General features: G+C 47.0%; 1 protein-coding gene across 1 annotated transcript in view; it reads left to right on the top strand.

Annotated features, from left to right (window-relative positions):
• The window catches only part of sspo (SCO-spondin), a 64,573-nt gene that overhangs the window by 3,707 nt on the left and 34,505 nt on the right, over nucleotides 1-26,361 (top strand). Inside the window, exons 14-67 of the mRNA XM_085469297.1 lie at nucleotides 35-211; nucleotides 369-557; nucleotides 1,112-1,177; nucleotides 1,262-1,417; nucleotides 1,516-1,674; nucleotides 1,758-1,922; nucleotides 2,009-2,200; nucleotides 2,301-2,423; nucleotides 2,606-2,735; nucleotides 3,091-3,216; nucleotides 4,034-4,119; nucleotides 5,222-5,407; nucleotides 5,503-5,673; nucleotides 5,757-6,012; nucleotides 6,131-6,177; nucleotides 6,301-6,471; nucleotides 7,382-7,516; nucleotides 8,537-8,673; nucleotides 8,757-8,851; nucleotides 8,948-8,997; nucleotides 9,086-9,256; nucleotides 9,515-9,685; nucleotides 10,932-11,011; nucleotides 11,483-11,652; nucleotides 11,769-11,815; nucleotides 11,944-12,144; nucleotides 12,598-12,768; nucleotides 12,877-13,077; nucleotides 13,183-13,273; nucleotides 13,369-13,589; nucleotides 13,674-13,820; nucleotides 13,951-14,117; nucleotides 14,278-14,423; nucleotides 15,071-15,291; nucleotides 15,381-15,416; nucleotides 15,556-15,720; nucleotides 15,909-16,115; nucleotides 16,226-16,393; nucleotides 16,531-16,665; nucleotides 17,546-17,783; nucleotides 19,989-20,141; nucleotides 20,235-20,281; nucleotides 20,370-20,540; nucleotides 20,621-20,797; nucleotides 21,951-22,106; nucleotides 22,179-22,306; nucleotides 22,663-22,802; nucleotides 22,984-23,030; nucleotides 23,108-23,311; nucleotides 24,499-24,660; nucleotides 25,344-25,460; nucleotides 25,570-25,708; nucleotides 25,840-26,036; nucleotides 26,136-26,306. Of these exons, the coding sequence (XP_085325423.1) occupies nucleotides 35-211; nucleotides 369-557; nucleotides 1,112-1,177; nucleotides 1,262-1,417; nucleotides 1,516-1,674; nucleotides 1,758-1,922; nucleotides 2,009-2,200; nucleotides 2,301-2,423; nucleotides 2,606-2,735; nucleotides 3,091-3,216; nucleotides 4,034-4,119; nucleotides 5,222-5,407; nucleotides 5,503-5,673; nucleotides 5,757-6,012; nucleotides 6,131-6,177; nucleotides 6,301-6,471; nucleotides 7,382-7,516; nucleotides 8,537-8,673; nucleotides 8,757-8,851; nucleotides 8,948-8,997; nucleotides 9,086-9,256; nucleotides 9,515-9,685; nucleotides 10,932-11,011; nucleotides 11,483-11,652; nucleotides 11,769-11,815; nucleotides 11,944-12,144; nucleotides 12,598-12,768; nucleotides 12,877-13,077; nucleotides 13,183-13,273; nucleotides 13,369-13,589; nucleotides 13,674-13,820; nucleotides 13,951-14,117; nucleotides 14,278-14,423; nucleotides 15,071-15,291; nucleotides 15,381-15,416; nucleotides 15,556-15,720; nucleotides 15,909-16,115; nucleotides 16,226-16,393; nucleotides 16,531-16,665; nucleotides 17,546-17,783; nucleotides 19,989-20,141; nucleotides 20,235-20,281; nucleotides 20,370-20,540; nucleotides 20,621-20,797; nucleotides 21,951-22,106; nucleotides 22,179-22,306; nucleotides 22,663-22,802; nucleotides 22,984-23,030; nucleotides 23,108-23,311; nucleotides 24,499-24,660; nucleotides 25,344-25,460; nucleotides 25,570-25,708; nucleotides 25,840-26,036; nucleotides 26,136-26,306 (7,980 nt within the window). The remainder of the gene's footprint in view (nucleotides 1-34; nucleotides 212-368; nucleotides 558-1,111; nucleotides 1,178-1,261; nucleotides 1,418-1,515; nucleotides 1,675-1,757; nucleotides 1,923-2,008; nucleotides 2,201-2,300; nucleotides 2,424-2,605; nucleotides 2,736-3,090; nucleotides 3,217-4,033; nucleotides 4,120-5,221; nucleotides 5,408-5,502; nucleotides 5,674-5,756; nucleotides 6,013-6,130; nucleotides 6,178-6,300; nucleotides 6,472-7,381; nucleotides 7,517-8,536; nucleotides 8,674-8,756; nucleotides 8,852-8,947; nucleotides 8,998-9,085; nucleotides 9,257-9,514; nucleotides 9,686-10,931; nucleotides 11,012-11,482; nucleotides 11,653-11,768; nucleotides 11,816-11,943; nucleotides 12,145-12,597; nucleotides 12,769-12,876; nucleotides 13,078-13,182; nucleotides 13,274-13,368; nucleotides 13,590-13,673; nucleotides 13,821-13,950; nucleotides 14,118-14,277; nucleotides 14,424-15,070; nucleotides 15,292-15,380; nucleotides 15,417-15,555; nucleotides 15,721-15,908; nucleotides 16,116-16,225; nucleotides 16,394-16,530; nucleotides 16,666-17,545; nucleotides 17,784-19,988; nucleotides 20,142-20,234; nucleotides 20,282-20,369; nucleotides 20,541-20,620; nucleotides 20,798-21,950; nucleotides 22,107-22,178; nucleotides 22,307-22,662; nucleotides 22,803-22,983; nucleotides 23,031-23,107; nucleotides 23,312-24,498; nucleotides 24,661-25,343; nucleotides 25,461-25,569; nucleotides 25,709-25,839; nucleotides 26,037-26,135; nucleotides 26,307-26,361) is intronic.

The following is a 26,361-nucleotide window of genomic DNA, read 5'->3' as shown; positions in this document are numbered from 1 at the left end:
AGGTTATACAGTTTCTCTTCTTCTGCTTTTGCAGATGAGCTGGTGACCCCCAGCAGTGTGACAACATCTCCCTCTGGTGGTGGGAAAGTGACAGTGCAGCGCTGTGAACCTGGTCAGTTTTTCTGCCAGCACAGTGACGAGTGCATCTCTGTGTCTTTGCTCTGTGATGGTCGACCAGACTGCAAGGATCATTCTGATGAGATCGGCTGTGGTACGGACAGCTTTGATTTTCTGCTCTCTTTAGCTTTCAAAAATCAGCAGTAAACAAAAAACTGTGAAGGCCCTTCCTGCACCCACGCTCACTTTCACTTTCTCATTTCTCATTGTCAGTTTAGCTCATGTGGTTTTATTTTCTTCATCGTTTTTAGGTACAGCTCCAACAAGAGGCTTTCCAGGTCTGCAAAACCAGACCAGCTCTACAGGGAGACCAGGTATCCATGGTGACCACACAACAGGTGCCCCAGGCCTACATACCACCAGGTCTCAGGGCGGACTTCCTGGAGTGCCAACATCAGGAGTCACAGAACCTACTCGATCGCAGAAGATCACAACTGCTGGTAAGTGCGAGTCTACATGTGCTGCTGTGTGACCGATGATGCAGCAGTGGATGAGATCCTGCAGGTAATGTAGGAGAGAAGTGAGAGGAATCGAGAATTAAATCTTTTCCAAATTCAGCTTTCGAATTGACTCTAAGATCTTAACGCTTGTTTTTAAGACATTGCATGAACTAGCTGATCTCCTAACCTCGTATTCTCCCCCAAGATCCTTGAGGTCTGCAGACCAAATGCTTTTGGTTGTCCCAAGGTCCAGACTAGAACACAGAGGAGACCGGGCGTTTGCTGTGACATTGCCATTGCATATCAGATCCTGCCCAACACTGGATACTTTTAAAATCCGTCTAAAGACCCATTTTTATTCTCTGGCTTTTGCTTCATCATGAGTTTGTTACCATTATTCTTTTTATTCTCTTCTAAAACACTGTTCTATTTTTCTTTTATGTCTTCTGCTTTGTCCATTTTATTGTACAGTACTTTGGTCAAAACTTGTTGTTTTTATATCTATATAAATAAATTTGAACTTGAACTACATTTAACCTCAGAGGTCACTGCAGGTCATCCTGGGCTGCATCTCAGCACGCGGTTCGACTCCGGTACGCCCGGTCTTCGATCCACAAAAGGTTGGAAGCTATGCTGTTAGCATTTATGCTAAAACCGCGTCTCTTTACAAGAGACTGTAACCTCTGTGCTCTACTGACTGCCAGCCCCAGTGATCACCACCAGCCCGCGTGATACCGGCTCACCCAGAGTGATTTGCGTGCAGGGCCAGTTTGCGTGCGGATCGTTTGGTTGTGTCGACTCAGCACAAGTGTGCGATGGGATACGGCACTGTTTGGACGGGTCAGACGAGCAGCACTGTGGTGCGCATGAGTAACTTTACAAACACCGTGGACGTAGAGTTGGAGGAGTTATACATCCACATTCACTAAATGTTTTTCATTTTTATCGACTGTGTCAGGCACCACAGCCAGGCCGGCGGTGACTCCGCAGCGGCCCACGGTGCCCAGCCCGTGCTCTCCCAAGCAGTTCTCCTGTGACAGTGGGGAGTGTGTTCACCTGGACCGCAGGTGTGATCTGCAGAAGGACTGCGTAGATGGATCTGATGAAAAAGACTGTGGTAGGCCACACGTGCACCTTACAGTGGTGATGTGACCCAACAGTTAATATTTTTAAGGTTCCCTCTGGTCTCCTTTCTTCCAGTGGACTGCGTCATGTCCCCGTGGACAGCGTGGAGCGCCTGCAGTGTGTCATGTGGTCTTGGCTCCTTGTTCCGGCAGAGGGACATGTTAAGGGAAGCTCTGCCCGGAGGAGCTTGTAGCGGGGATCCATTTGACAGTCGAGCCTGCTTTCCTCAAGCGTGTCCAGGTCTGCCTTCGACCTCCATAATGAGACGCGTGTTTGCCTATTATCCAGTAATAGTTAATGCAACGGCAGCCTTTCTCCTGTTGTAGTTAATGGTCACTGGTCAGAGTGGACAGAGTGGTCGGAATGTGACGCCCGCTGTGGAGGAGGAGTCAGGCAGAGGAACCGGACCTGCTTGGCTCCGCCCCCTAAGAACGGTGGACGGGACTGCGAGGGGATGACCAGGCAGAGCCAGAGCTGCAACAGCCAGCCCTGCACCAAAGACACGGACACACAGACAGGTCATTGAGATGCAACCAGCCTGAAATGACCGGATCTTCTGATCACCTGCTTGAAACAATAAAAGCATTTGAAATGTCTGCACTGTTATTTAAATGACAGGTTGTGTCCGTGGCATGGTGGTGGTAACAGAGGAAGACTGTCAGGCCGGGAGAGTCGATCCCTGTCCTCCTACTTGCTCACATCTCAGCCTGGACAGAAACTGCACTGCTGATTGCGTTTCGGGTAGGATGCACAGTAGATTTGACTCGAGGCCAGCGTTGGCTTTGCACAGTGCACAAAGAAATTTCAGTGGTCTTCTAGCCTTTGAGCACAGAGGTTCTGAACATTAATTATGTGTTATTGTGCAAGATTTATCCAAATGTAGCTGACACAGTGATTAAGGCATGAATGATGTCTTTCTCCAGGCTGCCGTTGTCCCTACGGGCTGTACCTTCAACAGGGACGATGTGTGAATTCGAGCCAGTGCGTCTGTCACTGGGATGGCCAAACACTGCATCCGGGACAGGTGGTCCCCAGGGACCAGTGTACCACGTGGTAAGAGCCACGCTCAGCTCTTTGTGCCTGGAACAAAAGATGATACTAAATAAACACATCAGTCCAAATTCAGGTTTCTGTTGAATTATGGATTTGTTTGTGTTTGTAATAAAATAGTGAGAATCATAATGAGCAGCACTGGCAGCATCGTTTGCACTGGTTTGTGAGGAATTGCTCACATCTGATTGTTTTATTTATTTTTAACAGGGACAGTGTACAGCAATACACAGTTAGCCGCAGCTAATTTTCAGCCACCTATAAATGCAACAACAAACAAACTGATTAATAATCAACCTTTTTAGCTCATGTTTAAAAATACTTTATGTATTCTCGATCAAATTGCTTATTCTTACAGTAAGTGCAGAGATGGGCAAGTGACATGTGACAGATCCAGCTGTGTTGCAACCTGTCACTGGTCAGCCTGGTCGTCATGGTCACCTTGTGATGTAACCTGTGGTCTGGGGCTACAACAACGTTACAGGTAAGCTTGTTTAGTTTAATATATGCTTTAAAGCAGCTCAGTCTGTCCCAGGACCTGCCTGCAAACTCTTGCCTCATGAGGACGGGCATCGCTGAGCACCAGGAGGAACCCAGGATCCACTAACAGTGGGTCCAAGCATCCTGGTACTTAATGGCCGTTTGCTAGCATGTAGACGTCTGTGTGTCCCTCTGTGGATATCGTTCACTGACCCACCACCAAACTGATCACGCTGAACGATGTTACAGTCAGCAAACAATGAAGAAGGTGAAGCTGAAAAGCACAGGGCGCCAATTCTGATGATCTATGTCGGGTTACGAAGTGTTGGGCAGTGAGCACAGGGCCCACTAAAGGACGTCAACCTCCAGGCTAACTTCATGAAGGTTTCCCTCACGCCACCAGTGGTGACACTGATCCTCTCTGAGCACAAAGCCACTGAAAAATCAGTCAACAAAGATCAGGAGGGAAACCACTCCTGTTTGGAGGAGCTGTTGGTTTCATTATCACAGCAAAGCAGCTGAAACAACAACCCCTCTGCTACTTACCTGACACATCAATGGCCCACACGTTTAACTGACTTGATGCTGTCCTCTGATTAAAAAGCCTTCCTTTCATGTTTCGACACTGTGTAACACTAACCGCCTGCTTCTGGGATCATACCGTATATTTCTGATGTGAAACATATTACCAGTGTTCAGTTTGTTGGTTGTAAATGCTTATATGTATAATTTATCATTTCTGTATCACTTACTGTTTGGATGTTTGTTTCCTCGCATACTTTAAATAGATTGTGAGGAGTGATTATGCTCTGTGTCCTCAGGTCTCTTCCAGCAGGAGCAGTCAGAGGTCAGCCCTGTCCAGGAGACTCGTCTGAGGCTCAGAGCTGCTCCAGCACATGCTTCCCTGGTATATTACACTCACAGCCTTTACTACTTCTAGACTAGACTATTGCAATTCTCTGTACTTGGGCCTCCAATTCTCTCTCCTCCAGCGTTTTTCAGTTAGTTCAAAATGCCACAGCACGCCTCTTAACTGGCACCAGAAGGCATGAGCACATCACCCCAGTTCTAGGCAATCTACACTGGCTCCCTGTTAAATACCGTATCGTGTTTAAAATCCTTCTGTATACTTTGAACATTTTAAATACCTTGGCGCCCAGTTACCTAACAGACCTTCTCGACGTGCATAGCCCCAAGAGAGCGCTCAGATCCTCTAACCAACTGATCTTACTGCAACCAAGGCCCCGACGAAAGACAGGAGGCACCGAGCGTTTGCAATTGCTGCACCTAAACTCTGGAATAATCTTCCAATCGATGTGCGCATGTCAGAATCCATTCAATCATTTAAATCACGCTTAAAAACTCACCTGTTCCATCCAGCTTTTGAATTAGTTTGGACTTCCTCCCAGTCTGCAGTTGTGCTGTCACTGTAACTGTAACTGGTTTACAACTGTTTTGTTGCTATTTGTTGTAATCCGCTTTGCTGCCTTGTGTGAAGCACTTTGCTGAACACTGTCCTTTTTAAATGTGCAATAGAAATAAATATTGATCTATTGACACGTCCGACACACAGCATGTTACGGTGATTATTGTTGTGTTTTGGGTTTTTATGAGAGAATACAGCTAAGAGCTCAAATTTCTTTTGCACAGAAGTTTAAGTTGTTCTTGTGTAAGTTAGACGAGTTCAAATCAAGCATCGCTGTTCTGTCCACACGTGTGTAAATCTGTTCTGTGCTACATGTACAAAGTTTGAGCAACACAATGCTAAAGGTGATGTAATCCTGCAGCTCAGGAGGGAGTGCAGGTCATCTACTAATTGGAAAGTTGATGCTTTTAATCCCTGGCTGCTCCAGTCTGCATGCAAATGTCCTTGGGCAACTTAGTAACCCCAGGCTGCTCTGTGATGCATCCATCATAGTGTGGCTGTGATAGAAAGTGACCTCTACTCAGGTGCAGTGGAAAGCACTGAATGAGTCCATTACATTACTTTCCCTCCTCTTGTTGTGCAGCGCTACCAGGTGGGACATGGAGTAAGTGGACCGGCTGGTCAGAGTGCAGTAAAACGTGTTTCAACCACGTAGATGATGTGGGGGTGAGGCGACGATTCCGCAGCTGCACGCCGTTTAACCACACGCAGCCCGCCTGCGATGGAGACAGTGAGGAGCAGGAGCCGTGCAACACTGAGCACTGCCCGGGTATGACACATGTAGACACACAAAGACAGGATAGATGGCATCATTCCTGGAAAAAGAGAAAAATGAAAGGCCGTAAAGCTGATGTGTTCTTCTAGTGCCCGGTGGCTGGTCAGCCTGGTCGGCCTGGTCTCAGTGTTCATCCAGGTGTGACTCTGGTGTCCAGACAAGAGAGCGGTTGTGTAATTCCCCCACACCACAGCATGGAGGTAAAAGCTGTTCTGGGCCTCACATTCAGACACGCGACTGCAACTCTCAGCCCTGCTCAGGTACCGTGTTTGTCCCTGTTACGTTTCGCCACCCCGTCCGCTGAATATCACGTACAAGTCTTGTTGCACTCCTGTCCTCGCAGGCGTGTGTCCAGAGGGCATGACGTATATGACGGTACGAGAGTGCGAGGCTCAAGGGGGCGCGTGTCCACGGGTGTGCTTGGACATGACCTCCACAGAGGTACAGTGTGCCACCACCTGTTACGACGGCTGCTACTGCGCCCCAGGCTTCTACCTGCTCAACAGCAGCTGCGTGCCCCTGGCACAGTGCCCGTGTTACCACCAGGGGGAGATGTACCCAGCTGGCGCCACCCTGCCTGTTGATGCCTGTAATAACTGGTACCTCTCTTTACTCGTGCATCGCATTAAAGAGGAAGATCAAACTGTAGCTCTAACCTTCCATAAATACAGTAATCTATGTGTGAAATCACTTGTCCTTACACTGTGTGTCAAACAGCACATGCACCGATGGAGAAATGCAGTGTGGGACAGCTCCCTGCCCCGGTGAGTGAAAAAGAAACGTGCTGTTGCTGTCTCCCTCTGTCTCTGTGTTTTCTTGCTTAATGGTTTGTGTCTGCCACTTTATTTTCCTTTGTCGTCTCTCGTGTGTGCGTCTGTGTTTCTCAGTGGACTGTGGCTGGAGCAGCTGGACACAGTGGAGTGCCTGCAGCCGGACGTGTGACGTTGGTGTGAGGAGGAGGTATCGTTCAGGAACCGATCCTCCTCCTGCGTTCGGTGGTCGTCCCTGCAAAGGAGACAGGGTTGGGATTGATACCTGCAGCATTGAGCCCTGCTTCGGTGAGAACGACTGAATTAGAAGAAAATATACACTAGTGGTCAAAAGGTTTAGAACAGCCCGATTTTTCAGTTATTCATTACAATTCAAGTCATCCAAGTCCAATGAACAGCTTGAAATGCTACAAAGGTAAGTGTTGAACTGCCAGAGGTAAAAGAAAAAGGTAAGGTTACCCAAAACTGGAAAATAACATACAAGTTAAAATTATACAAAGAGGCCTTTTTCAGGGAACACAGCATGGTTAACAGTTTAAAGCTGCTCTGCAGCAGTGGAGGCTGAGCAGGCCTTGAAAGCTGAGCAGCATCAGCTGAACAGTATTGTACTGCAGAAAGTAGAGTGTTGCTACAGAAATGGCAAGAAAACGGTGATTAACAATGGAAGAGAGACAGACCAACATAACACTTATAAATGCAGGTCTGTGCTACAGAGAGACTGCAAAGAAAGTCAAGATGTCAGTGAGTCCAGTTTCCTTCAGCATCAAAGGCTCAGAAGCTGACAGGAAGAGATCTGCAGACAAAGACACGAGTGAGCCAGAGGACAAGTTTCAAGCAGCTTAATAGTGGTCGTAGTAAGAAAGAGAAGACTTTGAGCTGCAGGTTTGACAGGACGAGTTGCAGCAAGAAAGCCAGACGTCAGAATAAGACAAAGAGGCTTGCCTGGGCCATGAAACACTGCCACTGGACTACTGAAGACTGGAAGAAGGTATCAATGACTGATGGATCAACATGCAGGATCCATGCTTTCATTTCACAGTGCAATCAGACATCAAACTGCATCATTTTCAATAAAAAGCTGGAAAAATTGTGGTGTTCTGAAACTTTTGACCAATAATGTATATGTTGTAAAATTTGAAAAAAAAACTGAAATGAAACCTTTTAAGATGAAAAACTTTAAGCTGTGATTCGTCTGAAGGTTTAAAGGAGCCGTGGAGTCCATGGTCAGAGTGTTCAGTGACGTGTGGAGGAGGATACAGGACTCGAACCCGCGGACCCATACGGATTCACGGCACCACGCAGCAGTTCAGCACCTGCAACCTGCAGCCTTGTGGTAACACAGGAACAGCCTACATCATAATAATAACACAACGCTGGTGTCTGTGTGGATGCAGCGGCTGCAACAAGTGTCTGTGATGGAGGAAGAGAGGCTCCGGTGATCTTCTCAGCTGTTCTCACTCTCCCTTGAGATCCGATACAGTGCATTTACCATACAGACAGTGATGCAGCTGCTCAGGACGCTCTTTCCATTACATCACACAGTCATGGTTAGACTCACTCTGAGTAGCTACAATCCTACAGTCTCAGCCTATTTGCACACTTTGTTTGGTCTTTGTTTATTCACAAGCAGAAGTCACTACTGCTGACATCGTTCACCTTTCTGCAGCTACTTCTCACAAGAACCGAGCGAGGTCCACTTCCCACAACAAACCCACAGAGTTAGCACGAGTCACTTGCAGGTGTTTCTCGAGTTTGTGACTCGTGTGATTTGAGTTGCTACAATCTGATGACTTGTTTAAACTTTATTGTAACTTATGTCTAGTATGGCAGCATGGCACACAGTGCAAAAGCATTTAACCTCTTCTTCATTTCTTAATTTTTTGCATATTTGTGACACTTAAATGTTTAAATTTCATTCAGTATTGGACATACCAGAGGAAATAGAAAATGCAGTATTTAAATGATTATTTCAGAGCCATCCAAACCCAGCTGCCAAGGCGTCCGTTTCGTATTTACTCAGGAGATCTTTGCCTAACTTTAAAATCGTTCTGAATTATTTGTCACAAATATGCAACATCTGAGACATCAGAAAGGGCTAAATACTGTGTCGTGGCACTGTATGGCGTTTCCTTTTATCTGTTGGTGCTGATACAGTTTGGTAACAGAGCCCTGAGTCACATCGCTCATGGGTTGAATTTCCATGGCTGTTGTGTTAAAACTCAGATATTATGACAGTTACATTCTAATTCATACGCTCACCGTTTCGCCCACTTTTCATCCCTTCAAACTGGTGTTTTTGGTTATGCTTTAGGGGTTTTTACTGGTCTTTTCTCTGACTCTGTTGCTGTGCTAGATGAAGGGAAGAAGTGTCCTCCGGGCCAGGAGTGGATGCAGTGTATGATGGGAGCAGTGTCGTGCATGGACCTCACATTGGATCTCAGCAGGAACTGTACTCCGGGATGCCGGTGTCCACAAGGGACTGTCCAGCAGGTGAATGGGTGACAGGAATACACACACACATAAACAGATGGTTTGGGTACGACCTCTTTGCTCACGGGCTCCTACGTTCCCAGGACGGTGTGTGTGTGAGCGAGTCTGACTGTCGCTGTGATGTAGGCGGAGAGCAGTACAACCCGGGAGACACCGTGCCCTTAGACTGCAGTAACTGGTAAGTAAAGCTGGCTTGCTTCAGCAGATATATGAGCCGTGAGAAACTGTGGAGATATAAAGTGGATTAAACACAAATGTGTGTCAAATATTTCAGTACCTGTGAAGGAGGAAGGCTGGTGACCTGTTCCCGTTTTAGCTGCAATGGTATGTATTTACAGTGCGATGATGTCTTTCGTCTTTTATAACGTGATTTACACTGATTTTGCCTGATTTTACCGCACAAACCAAACAGTTGATGGCCAGTGGTCAGCATGGACTCCCTGGGGTCATTGTTCGGTGTCTTGTGGAGCAGGCCTTCAGTCTCGGTACCGGTTCTGCTCCAGCCCCCGGCCCTCTGGCAGTGGCCTGCCTTGTACGGGCCCTCACCATGAGGACCAAGTCTGCATCATCGCCCCGTGTGACCGTGGGTTACTTTTCTGTCCCTGTGCATTGACTAATAGTCTGAGCAAACGTGAAGTTTAATTTGTCTGGCTTTGAATCAGTTACTAGGAAAGTGACGCCTCCCTGTCGTACAGTAGGATGCAGTAAACTCACAGTAAAGTGTCCACACTGGCACTTTAAAGTTTTGAAGGGGTTCTTGTATTTATGTTGATCTGCTCAGCTTACTAACCTTTATTTGCTCTCTTCATGTTTTTTAATGTGATGCGTTGGCTTTTTCCAGGTGATGGTGGCTGGGGTCAGTGGAGTCATTGGACGGAGTGTACCAAGTCTTGTGGTGGGGGGGTCCGAAGCAGAAGGAGAAATTGTGACAGTCCCAGTCCAGAGGGGGAGGGGAATTACTGTGAGGGGCTGGGAAGTAAAGTCACATCCTGTAACACCGAGCACTGTCCAGGTGCGTTTGTATTACTAGCATGTGCTGTCTGCTAACTACACTGAGTACAGCGCGGTAGATTCTGTATTACTGAGGGTTGTCATTCCTCAGTGGCTCACTATGGGATTGGCCTGTCTGCTGATCGCAACGACCATGTCGGGCAGAGCCCCGTACCATTAAGTGGCTGCGACGCAGGCATTGTTCAAACGCCTCTTTGTGCTTCAAGCATATCTTGACCTGCAATATAGGCTAGCTATTATAGCTGTCCATAGATATGAGTGCTAACGCTAACTTGTCTGTCATTGTTACTTGGCTTCATCCTGACCTTGAGTCTTCGCCATGCACCGTGGTGTTCTACCACTTAGCTGTACGCTGAGATGGTTTCTTTTTACGATTATGCACATCAGCCGACATCTTCTTTGCTGTAGTTAGCATACAAGCTAACACAGACAGTCCTCCTGAGATATACTGAGTAGAAACACACACCAGGTTTACTTGTGTTGCCTAAGGCTAGAACATGCCCAGCTCACGATTGAAGGCGTTGGTTTATGTGGGCACTGGATGAGGATGACAATGAGGTCAGACCCCAGAGAAATCTTCATCCTCTACGCTGAGGCTGCCGAGCCTAACAATGAACGGTTCCTGGTGTGCACCAGCACCTGTTCCCAGCATAGATAGAATATGTATTTAGTTCAAAATTCCCAAACAAATCAAGCCCCGGCCAGTCCCCGTAAGCCCACCAGGCCAGGAGGGGAGGGTGGGCTGGCCATGGAATGACCGAACTCTACAGCAGCTCCACTGGGACAGTTCTTGTAGCCTGTCGGTCAGCAGGTCAGAAAGAAGATGCTACCCTGGCAATCTCCTTCGTTCCCACAGGTGAAAAAGCTGCATGGTCCCCATTCATCAGCCCACATGCTACATTCCTAAGTGTGTTGCACATGATAACCTCCTCCCACTTTTGACTTTGCCCTATGTTAGCTCTTTTGGTGGAGTAAATATCTCAGAAGATACAAATTCAGGAGGAGGTTTGATTTTCAGAGCGTGTGTCACGTCCTTTGGCGGCCCGCCTCTGAGCCCTCAGAGCTTTTGTACTGCGAAGTAATGCAAACTCAAGTGTGATTGGATCAGCCCAGCGTGGTCGTGCAGGAGACACATCCCTCTAAGGAATACGCAGGGAGATGCTTCCTATATTAGCCATCTCAATCATGCTACTCTGAGAACCAGGGTTATGTAAGTAACCCAAAGTCCTGTATGCTTGTGTTTTCAGTGGCACCATGTTCCCAGGTCCCAGGAACAGTGTTCAGCAGCTGTGGGCCATCCTGCCCTCGCTCCTGTGATGACCTTACTGTGAGTATCACTAGTGTGACTCCTGTCTGTCACTCGATGTATTTCATGCTTCTTATCCACAACCAGGTTCTGGAGGGTGTCATCAAAACAAGCTCAGTCCTCCCTCTCCTCAGCACCTCCTCCAGGTTTTCCAGGGTGATGCTGAGGTGAAATAATTTATCAACCATGCCCTGGGTCATGGTGGGAACTGCCTCATGAAAGTTCTCCTCCTGTTTAAGCCTTTGAAAAAAAACATTCTGCCACTTGTATCTACAGTCTTATCCTTTCAGCCACTACCCACAGTATTGTACTGATAACTAAGTCCTTAACAGACTGGTACCAATCCACCTGTCAGCCTCCCACTTTGATCTGGTTCCACAGAGTGGACATCCACCCTTTTCTGACTTATGTCAGACGTGGATGTGCTTATTCTCACACTCATTACTGGGGATTAATAAAAGTCCTAATTCCCCCCCCCCCTCTCTCTCTCAGCACTGTGAGTGGCACTGTGAGCCAGGATGCTACTGTACAGAGGGAAAAGTCATGTCTGCTAATGGGACCGTCTGTTTAGAGAAGGAAGATTGTCCCTGCCTGGACCTTAACACCGGGCGACGACTGGAACCTGGAGACACCATTGAAGCCATTGATGGATGCAACAACTGGTCAGAATTACACAAACACAAGAAGCACACGTAACACATGTAAAACACATTAGGATACACAAAGATAACCAGTTAGAAAGGAAACCTGAAGATCCTTCTGTTCCTTTGTTCTTTAGCACCTGCGAAGGTGGGAAATTCAACTGTACTCGAAACCCTTGTCCAGGTAAGTAAAGCCAGCTTTCAGTTTCAGTCAGATCATCTTAATAGTGTTAATATGTAGGACGATGTAGACAATGGCTATGTCTTGTAGTGGGTATAAAATAGCACAGATAGTTGTTACATCCAATTTAGTGTCAGGTGGCTGGTGTGAGTGGTCAGAGTGGACCCCCTGCTCCAGGACCTGTGGAGCAGAGTCGGTGACCCGATACAGAAGCTGCAGCTGTCCTGAGCCAGAGGCCGGAGGAGAGCCGTGCTCTGGTGAGCAGGAACTGCACAGTGGGGTTGGAGTTCAGATCCACAGGCAGCCCTGCCCTGTCGTTACTTTCTGTCCAGGTGAGATGATAATGTCTCATGGAAAGACACATTCGCACAGTTTGTAAATGTTCTGGATGCGTGTGGCTGAAACTACTTGCCTTTGGGCTGAAGGTCAGAGGTCAGAGGTCACGTTTTCTGAAAATCTTGTGAATGCAATGACTCAAGATGGAAGTCAGCTAGGATTTTTGATTTTATAGCATTTATACAGATTTCTGTGTCATGCTGAAAAATGACCTACTGTTATTGCACTTTTCTCTCTCACTGAGATATTACAGTTTTGTTTTGCTACTGTTGTTAATCACTGTGCATTTGTCTCTTACTTATAGCCTCGACCGTTTCAAATATTTTCAAATATTAATATTTTAATTTGTGTCGGTTTTCTTTTTGGTTTTCTGGTTCCAGCTACAGATTCTCAGTTACATCAGAGTAGTTGTACCTCTTCTTCTTCTCATTGCCGTACTGTGTCTTTAGTTCATGGCTCGTGGAGTCCCTGGTCCATGTGGTCAGAGTGCGATGGATGCACAGGATCGTCGACTCGGACCAGAGAGTGTAACAGTCCTCCTGCTAGATTCGGCGGTCTGCCGTGTCTGGGAGAGGGGAGGCAGAGCCGCCCTTGCAGTGAAAATCTCACCATCTGCTCAGGTTAGCATAGCTGTGGGTTTCATTCACTTTGACCGTAGAACTGCATAAACACTGTTCCACTTTTAAAAAACGATGTGGATGGTAATTCTATTCAAACCTTGTTCTCAGACTGTGGTGGAGGCCAGGAAGAATGGCCTTGTGGGAAGCCCTGTCCTCGCTCCTGTTCAGATCTCCATGGTGACACAGAGTGCTTGGACTCCCCCGAGTGTAACGCGACCTGTGGTTGTCCTGGTGACACGGTGCTGCAGGACGGAGTGTGTGTGGTGAGACAGGAGTGTCGCTGCAAATACCACGACAGCTCTGCTAATGGTTTGATCCTAATTTTGCTAACTTGTAAATATCAGCGTGTTAGACTGTGAACATTTTACTCCACTCAGTGTGATCATTTGCTCTGATCGGTCTATTTTTGTGCAGATTCAAGCAATGCATCGTGGCTATGGCCCGGTGGATCTGATTGGCTGCTTGCAAATCCAGGAGAGAAAATTATCAGTGACTGCAAAAACTGGTAAGCAGCTGATTCTTATTTTGGTTTAATTCACTCTTAATGTTCGAATAGCAAAAAAAAATGCCACATAATGTTTTTTCCCGACCTAATCTCAGCTCGTGTGAGGCTGGCGTTCTGCAGTGTCAGTCTGTCCCCGGCTGCCATGTCGACGGTGGCTGGAGCCAATGGGGAGCCTGGACTGAATGCTCTCTTTCATGTGGCGGTGGAGTCAAGTTCAGAAGGCGCCTGTGTGATAATCCGTCTCCGCAGAGTGGCGGAAGAGGCTGCCTGGGTGATGCTGAGCAGCAGAGAGACTGCAACACGCACCTGTGCACAGGTAGTCATGACGGGCTCATCTAGGTTTTTTACACTACCATCTGCATTGTTACATGTGTGATGTCTGTCTGTATTGTGTCTCCAGAGTCAGTGGGCCCGTGGTTGCCGTGGTCTCAGTGGTCCGAGTGCTCGGTCAGCTGCGGTGGAGGGCAGCAGTACCGCTCTCGTCTCTGCAGCCTTCCAGCGTGCAGCGGTCGTCAGAGCAAGATCTGCAACACCCACGTCTGCCTCGGTGAGCGTCTGCTTCCTGTGCAGTATTTGTAGCCATGCTGCAAAGTTATATTTACACTGCTCCAGTTGGAGGACTGTTTAATTAGTGTCTTTAACTGCTGTTGCTGCGTGGGCTTCATGTCGCTCTGCAGAGGTGGGCTGCCCTCCTGGCAGGCTGTACAGGGAGTGTGAACGAGGAGAAGGTTGTCCTTTCAGCTGCGCTCAGGTCAGCGGCAGGGAGGGATGCTACGCTGACGGCTGCGAGGAAGGCTGCCACTGTCCCGTGCACACCTACCAGCACCGTGGACTCTGCTTGTCGGTGGGTTCAGAGTAACTTCAGTAGTAGACATGTGACGTTTTAAAAGTGCAGCACAGAAAATGAAGAGCATGAACCAGGCTGTGATGCACCACTGAGAAGATCATTTCAAACTGATGCAGTTTCTTCTCTTTAGAGGGTGTTTGTGTTTGGTGTGTTTCAGGAGTGTCCATGTCTGGTGGATAAAGAGCTGCTGGCCTCTCTGCAGAGCGTCTCTGTGACACCAGTCGCATCCCTGCTGTTTCATAACATCTCAGAGGATATGGAGCTCCAGTCTGGAGATACGTTTGTCCATGACTGCAGCGCCTGGTAAGCAGAGAACTTTGGGAATAATAATACAATTTTAAAAAAAAAACATATTTTAAATAACTACTTCCAAAGTAGTCGTGACATCCCGTTCAGGTGGGGGCAGCTATCAAAGTGGGAGAGGTGGGCTGCACCGTGGACACGTCGAAGTATCCATGGAAATCACTGCAAAGCCGTTATCACAGGAATGACACCGTTGTCATTTGAGATGGACTGAGTTGAGAGCAAAATTTTATGGCCTCATTCAGATCTGACTGAGTCATTAATTCTGAACAGTTGATGCTGGTTTTATACAAACCTGCTGATATCCAGACAGCCCATTCTTCAGGGCAGGCCTTTCTTCTTATTAGCAAAGATAACGCCAAAGCACAGGATGGATGCATTCCAGCACTGTGGCCCTGTAATAAAGACTTCCAGTGTCAAACTGGCCTGTCCACAGTCCACCGGTCCCACTTTGAGAACATCTACCACAGTGTACAGCTACAACCTGAACTGGTGCGCAGCTACAATCCTGTACTGAGTAAGAAATGGAAAACATTTGTTGTTGTGACACAGTGGGAGCGATGCCAACTGTGTCATACGTATAAAACAGTGTAAAACTGCTGTTATATGGAAAATCACCACCAGTCTACCCCTTTTGTTCCCCGTAGCGAGTGTGTGCACGGCAGGTGGAACTGTTCTCTGGAGCACTGTCCTGTACACGGTGCTTTGTCTTCCTGGGGCCCCTGGAGCCCTTGCTCACTATCCTGCGGTGGTTTGGGGCTCAAAACCCGCTCTAGAGGTTGCACACAGCCCGCCCCGGCCCGTGGAGGGAGAGACTGCCAGGGGCCACGGAGGGAAACGACCTACTGCCAGGCCCCTGACTGTCCAGGTACTTTGGAGAGATTCTGTAGAACACGTGTAATATGTGTATTTCAGGGATGAAGGTCAGATTCATGAAAAGCTGCTTTTCCCCTCCAGCTACTGTTGTTCCAACAGAAGAACCAGCCACACCGGGTAGGTTCACTTTTCTGTGCACTCATTTGACTCTGTTCCTTTGGTTGCCATTTTCTTGTATTTGTGCATGCTGTTTAGGCTTTTCTTATCTTAAATATCCTCTCTGTATTTCATCATCTTTCCGTTTCCATCTCCTCAGAGGAGGACTCTGGGTTCTCTCCCTGGTCGCCGTGGAGTCCTTGCACAAAGACCTGCACCGACGCTCTCAGCCCGGCCCTGAAGTCCCGCCATCGACAGTGTGTGACACCAGCCTGTTCTGGAAGCTCTCACCAAGAGAAGGCATGCAACTTGCCCCAGTGTCCAGGTACACCACGCCCACTGTCTGCCTGCCTCTATTTATTTAATAAATCAGTTTGTGTTGCCTTATATAACTATAATATAAAGTACAAGTTAGTGCTCAGTTGATATGACTGCAGGAGCTGCGTGTGTGGTTCTTGCTTTGATGAATACAAGCGTCAACCAAGCTTATGTGTTTTGTGTTTCTGTTTTGAGGCGAGGTGTGTGTAGAGGCCGAGTGTGTGCGAAGGAACTGTTCGTGGACCAAGTGGGCAGAGTGGAGCGCTTGCTCGCGGTCCTGCGGCGTGGGTCAGCAGCAGAGGATCCGAACGTTCCTGAGCCCCGGAACAAACGGCTCGTGGTGCGAGGACATCCTCGGAGGAAACGTGGAGCATCGCTTCTGTAACATCAAACCCTGCAGAGGTCAGCTGTAATTATCAGTTCAAACTCTTCAGTGAAGGAATATTTAAAAAGCCAAAGAGAGAGTTTCATTTTTCACTTACTGGTCTGCGTTTGTGTTCGATGTTGTGTAGTTGATGGAGGCTGGTCCCGGTGGAGTCCGTGGTCGCGCTGTGATAAGCGTTGCGGCGGCGGACGCTCGATACGCACTCGCTCCTGCTCTAGTCCTCCACCCAAAAATGGTGGAAAGAAGTGTGCAGGAGAGAAGAACCAAGTGAAACCTTGCAACACCAAACCGTGCGGTGAGTCTGATCTACCACGTCCTGCGTTTGGCTCCTCATTGTTCCAGCATATGGCTGTTTATCTACAGGAGTGTGTGTTCAGCCTGTGCAGATAGCATCATGGCAAAACTCAGGAACTGCTGTCTGTGTATTGTCAGATGATAGAGGGTGCCCACCAGGCCAAGAGTTTGTGATGTGTGCCAGCCAGTGTCCACAGCGCTGCTCAGACCTCCAGCAGGGCATAGAGTGCCAGACCAACAGCGAATGTCAGCCTGGCTGCCGCTGCCCTCAAGGTACACAAGTCACACCTCATATGTGCGTGTCTTTGTCCGAAAAGTTCCTCTCCTGGCACTGATTTAACCCCTAAACTGTTCTGTGCTCTCCACTGAGAGAATAGCTTCGCGTCTAGAAATGGGTTTGTTATAACTCCTCTGCCTTCTTTAGGATTCGGGGTTCTGAGAATATACAAATTCCTAGAGTCCTGAATCCCCAACATGTGCACGGGATCCCCCAAGATATCTGCACACAGCTGACTCAGCGTAAAAGTTCTCTGCAGTTCTCAGTAGAACCTTCTAAGAGACGTAATTCAGTTACAAATGGTGTTTACTCCAGTTAGAAACTGTTGAATTGGAACAGACTGAGTGGCTCATCAGTGGTAAAACAAAAGCAGAGCGGACTGTAACAGGTAACACAGGCCTTCAGTTTAACAGCATTATCAGGCAGCCAGTCATATTCTGTTGATGTTTGATTGACCTTGGTTGGGTTATTTAGGTGTAAGAGTTGTTTCCACTGTTTAAAACTGGCTAAATCTTTTAAAGATAAATAACCTAACCGGCTCGACGTCACACAAGTATTAGAATTTAGTTTTTTCCAAAGACATTATAGGAGTGAGACGAGGAAAAATCTTAAAGTGAGTCTGGGAGAATTCCCCAACAATAAATATGATGGCAGAAATCAACAACAACAGGTTTAACTGGTGATTCTGTAATGGCCCTGTGGACCATTAAGATGACATCTCATTTAGATGATGTTTCAGAGTAGCTGTGCAGTGCAAGGCGTCATTCTGCTGCCAAGTGATGAGATTTGCATCTAGAATTGTTTTGTTAAAACGAATTCATTTTTTTTCATTAGCATGAATCGTGGTTTGCGTATCTTTTGTACGTGTGTGTTTAGGTCAGTTGCAGCAGGACGGGGTGTGTGTGCAGCTGTGGCAGTGTGACTGTGTGGACTCACTGGGGCAGATTTGGGTGGCCGGCAGCACGCATCAGGTGGACTGCAACAACTGCACCTGCTCTGACGGACAGCTGCTCTGCAGCAATGACAGCTGCCAGGCTACCTGTGTTTGGAGCTCCTGGTCCAGCTGGGCTCCCTGCAGTGTTTCCTGTGGACAGGGCCAGAGAACCAGATACAGGTGAGGTCTCCTGGGACCTGGACGAAGGAGACATGGTTTGTTTTGTAAACTGTTAAATTCTTGTTTGAGCACGTCCGTGTTTGGACATTAAAATGGGATCCAGACGGAGGAAAGTTTTCTTTACAAATCTGAAACTGGATTTTAAACAGGTTTTAAGTGGTACGCTCTTTAACAACAAGACGGAGATCATAACGATCAGAAAATCTATCATATTGTTTCCAGTGTAGAGATGGCACGATGCCACTTTTTTATGTCCGATACCGATATCATAAATTTGGATATCGGCCGATACCGATATGAATCCGATATAGTGTTTTTTAATCAATAAAACTGTTTTTTTAATATCTTGCTGCTTTTTGTATAAGTTCATACTCAAGTTTAAAAAAACAACAACACTAAAGCTATTCTGTTACACCTGTATGTAAAAAAATACAACAAAATATTTCATAGTTCAGCAACACTGATCAATCTAATAAACTTAAACCTGCTCCATCCTTCCTATTCTGGTGTTTTAAAGAGTACTTTGCAAACTCCCAGGAAAAAAAATAGGGAACCACCCCCCCCCACCCACCCTCCACCTCATGATGCTTAATCAACGTAATCAACTTTAATTTGATGCAGTGTGAAAAAAAATGCACAGAAATAAATAATTTTTCTACAATAATAAAATAGATTCAACATCTTTCTTCTACAGAACTGCAGACTGCACAGATGGTATCTTCCCAAAGGAAAAAGTACTATAGCTTACTAGTATATTAGACTTAACAGTTACTATATGCAGTAATGGACTTCTATATATTTAACATCAGATTAAAACTTTGGGTGTCAGATTCAGATAATTATTTATTAAAAGCTCGACATTTTAAATGAGAATAAGAAAGAAAAGTATGTCTTTGTGCCCCCTTTTCCCTGTTATTGCCCTATCGGCCCCCCTGGCTACACTTTGCTAGATCCGCCCCTGCACAGTTACCAGCGTCAGCTGTAGAAAAAGATCCTCGAGTAGAAAGTAATAATAAATCAATTCTAACAACAGCTGATCAAGCTTAACCGTGCTGCTGTTGTTCAGCTGCTGGTTTCCTCTGTCTGGAGCAAAGTGGGCCAAAAACAAAGAAGAGAGACGGACTCACGACAGAAAAGCCGATCAGCTGATCACTGATCAGTTTCACGATTGAAGTAGCAGCAGCAGAGAGAGAGAGAGAGGCAGTCGCTCCATATATCGCTTGTTAAGCTTTACAAACATTCAGAGATGAACTTACACACTTGCTTTACTTCTCTCTGGGATCACTTCAGAGATGAAATGCTGGTTTGGTAGTGAGGCTACAAATACACACAGCCGCTCTATCACTGAGCACACTGCTCCGACGTGCTACGGTTATGAGCCGAGTTACGCCGTGTCGCAAGTTTTGTGAGGTGCTTTTTTGATATTTAATGGATCGGATTACATTTTTTATTTCTCTCCGATATCCGATCCAGTAATTTACGTCAGTATCGGACCAATACCGATACGTAATATGGGATCGGTCCATCTCTACTCCAGTGTTTGTCTTCTGTAATTGCTGAATTAAGGATAAAGTTGATTCGAGTTGTCTGAGTCAGTGTGACGATTAACTCTGTCGTCTGTCTTTTGTCCGTGTCAGGAGATAAAATCGGGGCTCTGCGGGAGCCGGAGCGTCACTTGCTGAAAGCATTTCTTTCAAAAGAATGAATTTGCTGCTGATCAGACACCTTCCTGATGGATACTTAAATAGCTTCGTTTCCATGGTACTGCAAGTTCTCAATGCTAATTCCAAATCTTAGAATTTACAAATAACATAAGATACATTTAACACTTTAAATCACATATGAAAGCAGTCACGGAGTAACAGATTAGTGATCCAGGCTTCCTGCTACCACAGTAAGTCAGCAATGTAAACAATAATGGAGTCTAGTAGGTTAGGGGGCGGAGCCAGAGTTTCAGTCTCACAGCATGGGGGTAGAGGTTATTCTGGACTGGATCCTGCGCTGCAGTTTTCAGAGCACCTAAAGGCTGATGATTTTCTGAACCCTGACTGTGAATCTTAATATATGAAACGTGAAAAGAGCGTGATGGTTGGTTCATTGTCTTTGGTTCTGCAGTGTATCTGTGGATATAAATACATGCAGTGGTATTAAACTGGTTTTCGGTGTATTCCACTGTGATTACCTGCTGTTCGTGTTATGTGCCAGGTCTCTGACCCCAGACACCGAGGGAACACGTTGCCACTTTGAGGAGGTCCAGCACAGACCCTGCAGTCCAGGAACCTGCCCGCCTCTCTGTCTCCTTGACAACCAGACGCTCAGTGTGGGTGACACCTGGCTCCAAGGAGAATGTAAACAATGGTGCGTTAGATAAGGACAGAGGATATGGATGTTAATGACAAAAATGAAATGTCAGTGATACTGTGCTGGAAGCTCTGCCTGTGTTTCTTCTAGCACGTGCACTCCAGAGGGAGTTTTCTGCCAAGACATCGACTGCAGAGGTGCGTCGCCGTGTTTCTGTAAAAGAGTGTCGCAGATGTTTGAAGTCCTTGCAAAGAAAGTTGTGAAAATCCTTTGTGCTGTTTCCAGTGGACGGTGCTTGGACCCCCTGGTCGGTGTGGTCTGACTGCTCAGCGACTTGTGGTCGGGGCACACATGTTCGAACCCGCGCCTGCATCAACCCCCCACCACGAAACAATGGTTCTCACTGCAGCGGGCCAGAGAAAGAAACACAGGACTGTCAGACCCCTCCGTGCCTGGGTCTGTATCTTAAGGCAAGGAAAGAAAAGCCACATATTCTCTCCAATCAAAGGGAATTTCATTTACTCTTGTATCAACAGATGACCTTTGCCCTTGGTCTCCTTGGTCACCGTGCTCCCAGACGTGCGGGGCGGGGTCTGTATCACGACACAGAGCGTGTGTGTGCGAGCAGGGAGGAGATGCGGCGTGTCCCCCTGAGATCGAGGCTGAGAGGAACCGCGTGGAGACGCAGCTGTGCTACAAACAGCCCTGTCCAGGTACAAGAGTCATGCTGGCAGCACTGAAGCCAGACTAACAGCCACGATCGCTGTTTGTGCTGTTTCTCTCTGAACAGCTGACGGCTCTGTGTGTCTTCAGCATTTCTGAGAAGCCATTGTAATTAGAGGAACTTCAGCTGAGCTCATTAAACGATTGGACATAGTTGCAGTGACTGTTACTGATGAACACAGAGTTATTCTAATATATTATTAGGTAATGAGCTATATGGGCACAGACCAGAGTACATGTAGGGACACAACATTAGAGACTAGACTGGGGAACCACAGAGTGACATTAAAGGGTTTATTGGATCTTTGTTTTTTAGCGTCACATTGCATTATTAGGTCTCCATAGTGACTTAGTATGGTATAGATTTTCTGTTGAAGGAATATATTTCATATATGCAACCTGCTGAGCTGTATCTCACACCGCAGGACGAAGCCGTGCAGTAAAGTTACAGCTGCGCAAAATAAGAGTTAAGTCACATATGCAAAAAATGTTTTAGTGGTTGATCCCAGTCTGTTTCACACTGCTGGAGCTAATAGGACACAGATTGCAGATGTTTGCCACAGAGAATATTAAATCAGTCAAACTAACTTCACTTGTCCATCTGCTGATTTCTGTGTTGCACACATGTGCATTGCAGGTTTTATTGAGTGAAGCTGGACAGGTAGGTACAGCCTCTACTAAGTGAACAGAGCTCAGTGTACAGGGTATCGGTGTCACAGAAAACAAATCGGACCCTTAACATTACTAATGCTACCAACAAATCCTGGAACACCGGGCAAATTGGGAAAAGATGATCTGGCAGAAGAAATGAGGGCGGGCAGGAAATACACAAGGGCAGGAAGTGAAGTATGTGAAATATGAGAGAAAATAGCACAAGTAGAGCTACACAGAGCTTTGGAGCCTCGCATTCAAACCTGTGTTAGACTGTGAGAAGCTTCCAGACTGTTTGAGATTCACTGACTTTCATCTTTTTATTGTGCTTCATTTTTTGAAGCCAGTGTAGAAGAGGGTGGGCAGGTATTTGACTTCTAAAATTATGCCATAGTATGCGATTAACTGAAGAGCCGACTGTGTGTTGAAGCGACTCACAGATGACATCAAGCGCTCGTGAATCGCACTTGAATGTTTTCGTTGCTTTGGCAGGCTGTCCCATGTCAGCGTGGAGCGTTTGGTCTCAGTGTTCCTGTGCGTCCCAGAGGCAGCAGCGTTACCGTGTAGCGCTCTCTTCACCCACCAGGGGCCAACAGTGCACTCCTGTGGAAACGCAGAGCCGGGCATGCGGTCTCAGCCGCTGTGATGGTGAGTTCATTACCCTTAGAGCTGCTTAAGCTGCACTCTGGTCCTACACCTCTTCATGTGTTTTCCTGCTAGAAGTCTGCGAAGCCCCGTTTGTGTACTCGTCGTGTGGCGCTCCCTGTGAGAAGCAGTGTGAACTGCGTGGCCGTGAAGATCTGTGTCTGGGTGTCAGCGAGTGCACACCTGGCTGTTACTGTCCACAGGTGAGTTTTAATGAACGCTGCTGAGTTTAATTATGATTTTTGGACACTACCAGTAGGATACAGTAAGACGCACTTTGCCTTTGGAGGTTTTGCTTTGATTTCTGGTCATTAAGAACAAATATGATTAGCAAATAATGCAACACGTGTTAACAGCTGCGTTTTGTTGGTTTGGTTTTTGGATCTTAAGCTGCTTCAAACAGCACGTTTGCCTGAAGTATGAATTCTACATTGATGCATCTCAATGCACGTGATTTGAGCACAACACACGACAAATGTGCTGTACTTTATGACCAAGACACAGATCCGATCGCTGCGCTGTTTCTTCTTTCCTCTGAGATGTGTGTTTTTCCTTCCAGGGCCTGCTGCAGTATAATGGGAGCTGTGTTCCTCCAGAGGAATGTGGCTGCATCCACTTGCAGCACCAAGCTCCAGGAGATCCACCCACGCCTGTCACCGTCCCACAGGGGGCCACGGTCACCATAGGCTGCAGTACCTGGTCAGTTGTCTCTATCAGCCCCTGTTGCTGATAGAGACATGAATGTTTTCTCACAGTGTTGTCGTCACTCTCTGCTCTTTCTTTGTGATTCCCAGCTTGTGTGTGCAGTTTGTCTTTTATACTGCCTGGGCTGTGACAGGTTGTTATTATTGTCCGTTTTGTTGACTTCTCTGTCCTCCAGTCTTTGTCACGATGGGAGTTTGCAGTGCGACATGAGAGAATGTGAAGGTAAGAGAGCAGAGTAATAAAACGAGGTTCTCTGTAAACACGGTGAACCTGAATCTTTCTTTCTCTCCTTCTTTCAGTCGTCCTCAGCGAGTGGTCGGGCTGGACTCGGTGCTCTCCCTGCGTGCTGCAGCACAACAGCTCGCAGATGGTGTCGATCCAGAGGCGCTTTCGAGCCTGTTTGGACCTGGATTCTGGTCTTCCAGTCTCTAGAGAGGAGGAGAGCCAGTGTCCAGGACTGCTGGTAGAGGAGAGGCCATGTCCAGATGCTAACATCTGCAGAGGTAACAAAGATGCTCACACCAAGAGTTTGTTTCGTGTCAGAGGATTCAGTCGTCTTATTGGCCAGATGTCACTGAGGAGAGAGCAGCAAAAGTAAATGTTCTGTGTTATGTTAGAGATTTTACTGCTGTCTGCAAACTCATACTGACCTTTGCAAGATTCTTTTAGGTCAAACTTGCACTGTGCACCTGGAAGTTGGGTCGGATTGAGGTTGGAGGACGTTCACACCATAAACAAACTGCACAAACTGCACCTCCTCCACAGGGTCTGGGTGTTTGTGGGCACCACAGTTGTGCTCTGTCTGAGACCCTCTCAGTAAAAGTTTGACACAGATTGCATGCAAACAGTGGGTGAATGAGTCAGGGCTCGACGAGCACGGCTCCAAAGAAAAAAATGAATTACACAGTCGGTCAGAGGGTGATGAAATGACTGCAGCGCGGTTTTCTCTGGAAAGGAAAGGGGGGTGATTGTGTTTTGAAATAAATGCGTGCACTTCAAAGCATATTCTTTTCATCTAAATAAAGACAGTTGGAGTCTCACACACAGCGAGGAATAAACGACTGCAGACACCGATAATGTCCAAGTCATAAACAGGCAAACCTTTAAACTGTTTCAGTGTATTAAATAAATGTATGTAGTTTTGGATCCAGTGACGAGAGCGATGTCATTCTGACATGTGGAGTCTCTGAGGGAAAATGTTTACTGTGTGTCAGTCACAGCTGCCATCAGCAGACAGTTAAGAGGCCTTAATCAGTGCAAAATGGGCTTTTCCTGCTATTCTGACTCACTTTATTCCCCAAAGGAGAAGAAAAGGACAGGTTAAATGCTCATGTGTGGTTAGCTTTGCTTTTATGTGCGTGCAAAGGATGATTCAGCTCAAATTTAACTCTGTCATCCATCCATTTTTTATACACGAATGGCTCTGAATGACTGCTGTCCCAGCTTAATTTGCATGTCAAACAACTGAAGCCTGGTTCTTGGTCATAGTGAGTAAATACTGCTCAGCAAGAACAAACTAAAATGTGTCTCTTACTTATAAATGATACAGCAAATAAACACATTGTGTTTGTCGCTCTGTCGTCATCATCTAAAACGAAACACTTAAAGTTTCTGTATTTGTCACTGTCAGTCTGTTAATGCGGATAATACCAAGGTTAGGTTAGTTATGATAGTCACTCTGCTCTCCTAGATGTGTGTCAGTGGAGTGGGTGGAGTGCTTGGACAGCGTGTGCTGAGCCGTGCAGCGGTGGAGTCAGGCAGCGCTACAGACAGCCCCTGGCCTCTCCTGCAGGACCCCAGTGTAGGAGCCAAGAGACCCAGACCCAAGGATGCAACACGGCCCTCTGCCCAGGTACATGTGAGCTTAAAAAGAGAGCAAAGCCAACAGGCAACATCAGTGGTGTAGTTCATAAGTTCAGTTCCAAAGATAACATTAGTTACACAATTTGCTGATATATATGTGAATGGAGATGACTGCAAAAGCCCCTAAAAGTAAAGGCTGTTGGAAGTTTTGGTACACGCAGTGAAAATGTTTTCCTCGAAGGCTTCGAGGCTGAGCCGGACAGAGATGATCATGTTGTTTGTGTCAGCGTGGTTTGTTAGAAACACATTTGTGTGTTTTCACTTTGAACTAATGCAAAGTCATTAGTGTTTCTTTTCAGCAGCTGAAGGAACTTCTGCACATTCTTGGAAAGAAGTGAGAGGAAATCAGACGTACAAGTAAAACGTATATAAAACGACACACAGAGGAAAATGATCCGATTCAATGAATTTCTAACCAAACGTCTTTACAGCTTAAAAAGAAGAATTTTATAGGAAGTTCCATTAGTTCTGAAGCTGTTTGAAATAAAACAAATCAGGATGTACTAAAAGACTAAATCAGACTGAAGACAAAACTTTGTCCTTACGATTATCTGTCTGTCACAAAGCTACAGCTACAAGCCGCACACATCACACCACCACCACCGTGCTGAACTCTGTTTCTACGTCAGGTCACATTTTGCAGCGCAGGCATGGTTTTCTTTGCTTTTTCAGGTGAGCGCTGTGAGGACAGGGATCGAGCCTCCCAGGACGGCTGTGCCAACAAGTGTCCTCGCAGCTGCACTGACCTATGGGAGCATGTGCAGTGTCTCCAAGGAGCCTGTCACCCGGGTAACCATGGATAACATCTTCCTAATATTAGACTTTCATTACGTGAAATTCATTGTTTCTCTGTGTTTCTTTACTTTTCCGTCTCTTTTTTTGGTTTTTGTCTCCTCAGGTTGTCGGTGTCCAGAAGGACAGCTGTTGCAAGATGGCCGCTGCGTGCCAGTGACAGAATGTCGTTGTGGTATCCCATCAGGCAACGGGACGCTGGAGTTCCTCCCTGAAGAGGAGTTTACTGTGGACTGTAACACCTGGTGAGAACTGCTTTCTGTGAGCTGAAGTATGGTCATAGTTGGGATTAATAAAGCAGTTTTTCAAATTTTTGTAGCGTTTAGTTCATAAACTTTGCTCCGTCTCACTTCTCGTAACGCCCCTCCGTGTGCAGTGTGTGTGAGCATGGCACGGTGGTGTGCTCCAAGCTTCCCTGTCCAGTTTATGAGCCCTGGAGTCCATGGAGCGCCTGCTCAGCTTCATGTGAGCGAGGCCGGAGAACCAGGACGCGCCGCTGCCAGGACACAGAGGGCGGCCCGCCCTGTGCCGAAGTCACGCAAACAGAAATCTGTGATCTGCCGTCGTGTCCAGGTCGGACATAGAAAAAATATCCAGCCTGAGATTTTACCTGCAAGTCTGGCGTCCCCTTACCTCCTTAATCTCTGCTTAACTCGCCGCCTCTCTTTGCAGCGGGTTGTTTGCTGAGTGAGTGGTCGGCCTGGAGCGAGTGCAGCGCCTCCTGTGACGGTGGGTTGTCATTGCGGAACAAGACAGTCCTCCGAGAGCCAGAGCCCGGTGGGACAGCCTGTGTCGGGCCACTTGAACAGCACGTTGTCTGTAACACCAACAGCTGCCTGCCCGGTAACACAAGCACACAACACTGCGCACTTTGTGTGTCTACTGAGAGATACCACTT

This window comes from Copadichromis virginalis, linkage group LG9 (assembly GCF_057382275.1).
Source record: "Copadichromis virginalis isolate Kocher_CV1m ecotype Utaka linkage group LG9, C_Virginalis_male_GT1.1, whole genome shotgun sequence".
Taxonomy (NCBI): domain Eukaryota; kingdom Metazoa; phylum Chordata; class Actinopteri; order Cichliformes; family Cichlidae; genus Copadichromis; species Copadichromis virginalis.
The sequence above is the reverse complement of the archived record's forward strand: the minus strand, read 5'-3'. Positions and strand labels throughout refer to the sequence as shown.